Source organism: Dasypus novemcinctus, chromosome 1, assembly GCF_030445035.2.
Source record: "Dasypus novemcinctus isolate mDasNov1 chromosome 1, mDasNov1.1.hap2, whole genome shotgun sequence".
In the NCBI taxonomy this organism is placed as follows: Eukaryota; Metazoa; Chordata; class Mammalia; order Cingulata; family Dasypodidae; genus Dasypus; species Dasypus novemcinctus.
In genome coordinates, this window is record NC_080673.1 from 125,431,433 (window position 1) to 125,440,536 (window position 9,104).

Consider the following 9,104-nt stretch of genomic DNA (forward strand, 5'->3'; position numbering starts at 1 on the left):
GGATAGATACTGGGGGAATGAATGGAAGAAAATGTCACTGTACATATAGGACAACGGATCTAACAGTGATTAAAAGGCAAAATGTCAAAAAAAATTTTTAAAATATTTTTCATTATCTCAAATTTTTATTTTAAAAATTTTTTAAATTTTATTTCTTATTTTTAAAATTATCATTGTTATCTCATTTTCTTATTAATTGTATTTGACTATTTTATTGGCTTCATTTTTTAAGAAGTTTTGGATCACAGAATGGTTACAACTGTGGCAGGGAGGATCATTGATGTGGGATGTCAGTGATGGGGGATACATGGGAGGAAGCTCACCTGGGCATACATATAAGGCATATAAATGTGTTCAGATGTCCATGGGGCATTGTCACCATGAGTGGAGATTCACACAATAACTAAAGGAATATCAAATACCCATCCTGGGGAGCTCTGCCACATTCTTTAATGGATTGGCAAGAATCCCCTGAGTACAGGGGCAATGACTACTGAAGGAAGATGGCCCACTGACAGGCCCTTGATATTGATGACTGTTCCTATGAACCTTTACTCTTGAAATTGAAACTTAGCCTAGTGTTACAGGGTGACTAACAGTTGCCGCCTATGAGTTCTCTTGTTGCTCAAATGGGGCTTCTATCTAAGCCAAACTCAGCATATAAATACATTACCTTCCTCCTAGCATGCGACATGACTCCTAGTAATGAGCCTCCATGGAACCAAGGGATACCCACCAAGCACCAACTAGCAATGTAACAGGAAAAAGACCTTGACCAAAAGGGGAAAAAGATAAAGACAAATGAGTTTATATGGCTAAAAGACTTCAAGGTGAGTTGGAAGGTCATTCCAGAAGCTATGCTTATGCACATCTCAGAAGGATTTCATTGACTGCCAAAGCTGATACTGCCCCAAATAGCACAGCTCCTGAGGACTCTGGAGACATGGCTCTTCTGTCCTTCTACTTGAACCTATAATTAGTACTAGAATTGATAAGTGTATATCCAAGCGACTTAAATCTTTGGGCTGTTCACATGCCAGCTGGCCCTGATTCTCAACAGAGTTGCAACACCTACTCTCCAGTTCATTGGTCTCACCCAGGACAACTAACATGAAGGTGATGATGGACAACTACCATAACAAGGAATCAAGAGAGTCTACAACTTCAAGCAAGAGAGGACAATCCATCTGCCCTATGGGATCACAGCCCCCTCTCAATTAGAGGTGGAGTGGACAACACTGTATTAGTCAGGGATCTCTAGGGAAACTGAATCAACAAGAGATATCTGTGGATTATATGAGTCTCTCACTTGACTGTGGAATATACAAGTCCAGGTTCCACAGACAGGGTGCAACCAGGGGCTCTGACGAAAGTCCACTGAAGGTCCTTGATAAGTTTCTGGGAGACATTGGCTGTCCAAAGATAAGCTGGGAAATTCTCTCTGAATGCTGAAATCCCCTTCCCTTTTAAGGCATTCAACTGATTGGATAAAGCATCACTCATTGCTGACTGCAACCTCCCTGGCTGATGTAAATATAATCAGCTATCTATGCAGTAAAGCCACTAGTGACTAAAGTCCATATATGTCCTTGTATTACAATTAGCCCACTGTTTGCTTGACCTAACAACTGTGCACAATTACTGGGCAGATTTGACATATTAGCCTAACTATCACAAATACCATCCTAGAATTCTCATGATTGAGGAATGAACTATGGACTAAAGTAGCCTTACTGGTATTTTACTATAGACTTATTATGATTCTAGCAATGGAAAAAATTATATCATTGATGTGGAGGCAGTGGCCTTTGGAGGTTCTAAATGCAGGGAGAGGGAAAAACAGGTATAATACTGTGGTATTTTGGGAACTTGGGAATTTTCTGAATGACATTGCAACAGATACATGCCATTATAAATCTTGCCATCACCTACAGAATTGGGTAGGAGAGAGTAAACTACAATTTAAACTTTAATCCACACTTACTGGCAATGCTCCAAAATGTGATCATCAAATGCAATGAATGTACCTTACTAATGAAGGATGTTGTTAATGTGGGAAAATGTGGGAGATATGGGGAGCAGGGCATATGGGAATCTCCTATATTTTTTATGTGACATTTGTATAGTCTAAGAATCTTTAAAAACAAAAAAGTAGCTGCACTCTAGAAGAGTAACCTTAAAGGTAAATAATTAATATTAGAAAAACAGGGAAACGGACTTTGGCCCAGTGGTTAGGGCGTCCGTCTACCACATGGGAGGTCCGCGGTTCAAGCCCCGGGCCTCCTTGACCCGTGTAGAGCTGGTCCATGCGCAGTGCTGATGCGCGCAAGGAGTGCTGTGCTACACAGGGGTGTCCCCCACGTAGGGGAGCCCCACGCGCAAGGAGTGCACCCATAAGGAGAGCCGCCCAGCACGAAGGAGGGAGCAGCCTGCTGAGGAATGGCCCCGCCCACACTTCCTGTGCAGCTGACGACAACAGAAGCGGACAGAGAAACAAGACGCAGCAAAAAGACACAGAAAACAGACAACCGGAGGAGGGGAGGGAAATTAATAAATAAAAATAAATCTTTAAAAAAAAAAAACAATTAATATAACAATTTTATTTATAGCAATTCTGTATTAAAGTATTTTTTAAGAAAATACCCTGATTGTTTTGGAATTTTCTGAAGTCATGTCCATCACTAAAAATTTGCACTTGTATGGAATATAACAAATAAAACACCAATTTCCTTGTAAAGCTGAATGCCTTCACAAATAAAGTGGTACCTACAGTTATTTCAAAAGTACTAACATTATAGTATAGGGAAGCTATTACGGACTGACAATAAATAGTTGTTTTTGTTTTGTTTTGAAAATGAAAAAGATAATGGGGTTAGTTTTAGTTCCTTAGTTTAAAATCATACAATGACTGTGAGCGTTGGTTAAATCCCACAATAGTTTACAATTACTCCAAGAAAGCTAAATCAATTGGTTAATTTTTCTTCTAATGTAAATTGAAACAGTTACTATCTGATTAATCAATGGCTACAATTTATTATCAATGAATAATATGTAAACCAGTTCTTTATAAACAGAACTGACGGTAATAAATAAGGAAAGTGAATTAAGATAAAATATTTAAAGTACTGCCAACCTCAAAAACTAATGGGACTAGGACATTTGTTTGTATATATTCGTGGGTATAGGGAAGAGTATAGGGAAGATTATAGAGAAGAAACTTTGGTCAAATACATATATTGATTATATACGTGTGTGTGTGTATATATATATATAGTGCTGCCAAAAACCTTACCAGAAAAAAATAATTAAAAAATTAAAAACAATCTGTTCCATGCAAATTCATTTATATTATGATAAAATGGTAAAATAGTCATTGTTGTTTCTAAGTTTTTGCCTTAGAAAAGCCCTGATAAAATTTTAAATGCTGAATAAAGTTATGACCAGAAAATATTGTACCATCCTGTGATGATTTTTATCCACCATTACTCAAATTAAATTTGATTGCTTCTTTTACTTCTCTGACTTCATAATTTTCCCTCAAGGGCTTACTTATATGGAAATACTCAGGATAGTAAAATAATGATATTATATAGGATTTTCATGTTATTTTCTATCTTGTTCATTTTTTATGATCTCTTTTATTTAAGTGGGTTTAATCCTTCAACTAAGAAGAATAATATATTGCCTAATGTAGAAATTGCCCTTTCACTTGTAGTTATTCAATACATTTAAATTACTGCATACATAAACCTTTATTCTCCAACTTCACAGATAACCTGAAAATTAAGTTTCTTTTCAGTGAAATTTCACTCTGTTCAAGATGGAGTAAGAGGGATTGAATTACCCTCTCATTTGAAACAAAAATGAACTTTTACAAAATGTTTGCAAGATGCTAGATATTATGCAATGAAGGGCCGTAATCCCTAAGAGATGGAAAACAGAAAGCATGGGTGATATTAATGTCCCAGCTCACTGCCTTGAGGGAGTTTTGAGAGCACAGCACAGGGAGAGGGAACCCAGGTGGAGCTCAAGGGAGACCTGTGGTCAGAGGAGGAAGCTGACCATTCAAAGAGAAGAAGGTGGTTGAGTATGCAGGACATAATGCCAGAAAGAAGAAGGGTGAGAACTCGAAGATTTTCAGAGAGTACCCCTAAGTATTCAGCTGAGTATTGATTTGATCACTGCACCTGTGTGAGGAAAGTACTTGAGGCTGAAGAAAGATAGACCTGAAAAGCTTAGAGATAACATCCAGGGCTCACCCAGGACTGGGGAACAATAACTGTTCCCACCACCTGGACTGGAAAACTTCCTTTTTCATGGGACATTAGACAGAGCACACAAAAAGGTCTCATCACAATAAAGGGGAAAAATTAGCCCAAGACAGCATTACCCTAATGCCACCTAACAAATCTGAAAAGTGAGATGCAAAAGAATCACATTGTTCCCAAGTAACTTAACTGCATCCGAGAACAAAGCTCAAGAATATTTATAGAAATACAAAAATATCCAACACCAAATCAGGTAAAATTCCCAGTATCTGGCATCTAATTAGAAATTATCAGGCATTCAAAGAACTAGGGAAATACAATTCATATTGAAGAGATAAATCAATCAATCAAAACTGAACAAGAACTGACACAGATGTTAGAATTAGCAGGAAATGAAATTATTCTAACTGTATTCCATATGTTCAACCAATTATGCAGATATTAAAAAGATCCAAATTGAATTTCTAGGGATAACGTTACAATGTGTGAGGTATAAAATACATTGGATAAAATTAACAGATTAGAAAAAAAAAATAGTGAACTTAATGGAACAGCAATAGAAATTGTCCAAAATGAAACATAGGGAGAAAGGAGAATTAAAATACTGAACAGAGGGGAGAGGATGTAGCTCAGTGGCTGAGCACCTCCTTCTCATGTCCAAGGTCCTGGGTTCAATCCCTGGCACCTCCTAAAAAAATAAATAAATGAAAACAAAAATAAAATTAATGAACAGAGCATAAGTGAGCTATGGCGTAACTTTAAGTGGCCTAATATGTGTAATTAGGTTGGGGAGGGGGACACAGAATAAAACACATTTGAAGAAATAACAGCCCCAAAATTGATGAAATCTATAGATCCACAAATCCAAGTAACTCAATGAACTCAAGCACAGGGAGTAAGAAAACGACATAAAGGCATGCTCTGATCGAAAGGAGCAAAACTACCGATAAAGAGAAAAACGTTAAAAGCAGCCAGAGGAAAGGAAAACATGCTAAAAAATAAAGATGATAACAAAATTAACACAAAAACCAACAAACAATAAACTTCTAACTAGAATTCTACACTCAAAGGAAATACCTTTCGATATTAAGGTATAAAGACTTTTCAGAAACCCACAAGCTGGAAGCATTCGCCTCTAACAGACAATACAATACAAATACAAAAAAAATGTTGAGGAAAATCTTACAGGCAGAAAGAAAACGATGGCTAGAAATCTGATCTTCAGAAGAGTGAAGATCACTGGAAATTGCAACTGTATAGGTAAGCATGATTTTTATATGTAACTAGAATAAAACACTTTTGAAAAAACATAACATTGTACAACACCAACAGTGACCCCTATTGTAAATGATGGATCATATTTAAAAGTATAATTCTAGAAATATCCTTTCATGAATTGTAACCAATGTACCACACTAATAAAGATATTAATGATGGGTTGGTATATAGGAACTCTATATTTTATATGCAAGCTTTTCCTATAAACCTACAACTTCTCTTGTTAAAAAAAGAAAGTAAGGTTTTTGAGCAATTGGGGGCGGGGCTTGGGGTGGAGGGGCGGGGCGCTAAGCCAGTTAAAGGGTTCCTTGCATTTGCCGCTTATTCAGCCAACAGCTCCCACTGCGCCTGCGCCTGGCGCTGCTCCTGACTTGCTGCAAGCAGGTCTCTCACAAAGCACTGCCGTCACCCTGGAAACGGCCCGAGAGCGTCCGGGGGGGCGGGGAAACTGCCTCAGCAAACCGCTGTGAGAAGCCAAGCCGTTGAATGGCTGCCCCGAAGAAAGTAGCTGTGGGGCCGTTAGTGGGGGCCGTGGTCCAGAACACAGGCTCCACTAGCTTTCTGATTTTCGATTCAAAAACAGCGGAAATACTTAGTAAACACCAAGTGGAAATATCACAGGAGTTTCCACAAGAAGGATGGGTGGAACAAGACGCTAAGGAAATTCTACAGTCTGTCTATGAGTGTATTGAGAAAACGTGTGAGAAGCTACACCAGGTTAATATTAATATATCCAACATAAAAGCTATTGGTGTCAGCAATCAGAGAGAAACCACTGTCGTCTGGGACAGGTTAACTGGAGAGCCACTCTATAATGCTGTGGTGTGGCTTGATCTAAGAACCCAGCCTACCGTTGAGAATCTTAGCAAAAAAATTCCAGGAAATAATAACTTTGTCAAGTCCAAGACAGGCCTTCCACTCAGCACTTACTTCAGTGCAGTGAAACTTCGTTGGTTGCTCGACAACGTGAAAAAAGTTCACAACGCGGTTGCAGAAGGTAGAGCTCTCTTTGGTACCATTGATTCATGGCTTATCTGGAGTTTGACCGGAGGTGTTAATGGAGGTGTCCATTGCACAGATGTAACAAATGCAAGTAGGACAATGCTTTTCAACATTCATTCTTTAGAATGGGATAGAGAGCTCTGTGACTTTTTTGACATTCCAATGGAGATTCTTCCAAAAATCTTTAGTTCTTCTGAGGTCTATGGCAAAATGAAAATTGGGTCCTTAGAAGGTGTGCCAATATCTGGGTGTTTGGGGAACCAGTCTGCTGCATTAGTAGGGCAAATGTGCTTCCAGGAAGGACAAGCCAAAAACACGTATGGAACAGGCTGTTTTTTACTATGTAATACAGGTCGTAAGTGTGTATTTTCTGAGCATGGCCTTATTACCACAGTGGCTTACAAGTTGGGCAAAGACAAGCCAGTATATTATGCATTGGAAGGTTCTGTTGCTATAGCTGGTGCAGTTTTTCGCTGGCTAAAAGACAATCTTGGAATTCTACAGACCTCGGAAGAAATTGAAATTCTTGCTAAAGAAGCAGGTTCTTCATATGGATGCTACTTCATTCCAGCGTTTTCAGGGTTATATGCACCTTATTGGGAGCCCAGTGCAAGAGGGATAATCTGTGGTCTCACTCAGTTCACCAATAAAAGTCATATTGCTTTTGCTGCTTTAGAAGCTGTTTGTTTTCAAACCCGAGAGATTTTGGATGCCATGAACCGTGACTGTGGAATTCCACTCAGTCATTTGCAGGTAGATGGAGAAATGACGAATAATAAACTTCTTATGCAACTACAGGCAGACATTCTGCATATTCCAGTAGTAAAGTCCTCAGTGCCTGAAACAATGGCACTGGGAGCTGCCATGGTAGCAGGAGCTGCAGAAGGAGTCGGGGTTTGGTCTCTACAAGATGAAAATTTGTCAGCCATGGTGAAGGAACGGTTTGAACCACAAATCAAGGCCACAGAAAGTGAAATTCGCTATTCTAGGTGGAAGAAAGCTGTGGTGAAGTCCATGGGTTGGGTTACACGTCAGTCTCCTGAAAGTGCAAACCCTAGTATCTTCTATAGTTTGCCCTTAGGCTTTTTTATAGTGAGTAGCATGATAATGTTAATTGGAGCAAGATACATCTCTGGTATCCCATAATAATATTAACTCGTAAATTCCAGCATCTTTTTTTCACTTAATGGAAAAGTTCAGGAATTCTGTCTCTTAATGCCATGACAGTATCATAGACTATAATTTTATTTATAAACCACTTGCTGTGACTTATGAGAACCCTGCAAATAGACCTGTGTTTTGAAATTTTAAAAATACAGCAGCAAAAGTCTGTAGAAACATTTGGTGTGTGGTTTTTGTTGTTGTTGTTGTTTTAACATCTTACAGTTAAACTTAGGCTGGCCACCTTAAGGATGACCCCTTCCTTTGCCATAATATCTTATCCCATGCCCTTTAAATACAGGAAGAGTTCAGATTCTATTTATGTAATTTTTCATGAAACATATTCTAGAAACTATGGACTAGGATTTTGTTGTCCAGGCTATGCACACTTGCATTAAGGGGTTATTACTAACACGCTAAAAATGAAAGACTTGTTTTTTAATGGATCCCAAAAGTCCCCTTTTCTATATATTAGGGAGAATACAACATCTTCACTGCATGTTTAATGGTAATATTTAATAAAATCTTAAAATGAAAATTTAGTGCACTCATTGCTAAGATATATTCCTGAAAAGTATTTGCCATAATTAAATTTCCTCAGACACTTTACACAGTCTCACTAATTACACTGAATTTCTGTGTGGATTTTATAGGGAAGGACACTTTTACTTTTTTTTTCTTTGCATCTCTCCTTGTAATATTTTTTATTTCATATGTATAACATACATGTCTATGTACTTCTTATGGAGTAGCCTGTTTATGAATTAAGAGCATATTGTAGTGAGATTATAACAGGGATGGCCTTTTATGAAACACTATATACATAAGTATTTTAGGTTAAGCAGTGGTATACATTTTGGGGCAAAGGATGTGCAGATTATTTCCCAGGAAAAAAATTTTTAAGAGGAAATATTTAAACTTAAAATATATGTTATATATTGAATGTGACCACAGTAGTTGCTGAGAGCAGGGAGAGGGAAGAAGAGATGAGATGTGGAGGCATTTTCGGGACTTGGAGTTGTCCTAAATGATATTGCAGGGACAGATGCTGGACATTATATTTCCTGTCATAACCCACTGAATGTACTGGGGGAAAGTATAAACTACAATGTAAACTATAATCCATGTGGTGCAGTAGTGCTCCAAAATATTTACTAAATACGATGAATGTGCAACAATGACAAAAAAAAATTTTTTTAAGTACTCTATTCTGACTTTTACTATATTTCTTATACCTCACCTTTGTATTTAATTATCTTAGCTGAACATATGCTGGGAAAAAATTAAAAACTGCAGAATACTGCACTAAACATTGCTTTCAAACAAAAAATTGATAAAAAAACAATTGGCTTAAAAACATAACTATGTAGTATGGGGTTTAATTACATGGAAAAG

The 9,104-nt window shown here is 37.8% G+C and overlaps 1 protein-coding gene across 1 annotated transcript; it reads left to right on the forward strand.

Moving 5' to 3' along the window:
- The first annotated feature begins 5,999 nt into the window (after positions 1-5,999).
- GK2 (glycerol kinase 2) lies at positions 6,000-7,886 on the forward strand. The gene has a single exon (XM_012529970.3). It carries the CDS (start codon positions 6,033-6,035, stop codon positions 7,692-7,694), a length of 1,662 nt encoding a protein of 553 aa, XP_012385424.2. The 5' UTR covers positions 6,000-6,032; the 3' UTR covers positions 7,695-7,886.
- The last annotated feature ends 1,218 nt before the right edge of the window (positions 7,887-9,104 follow it).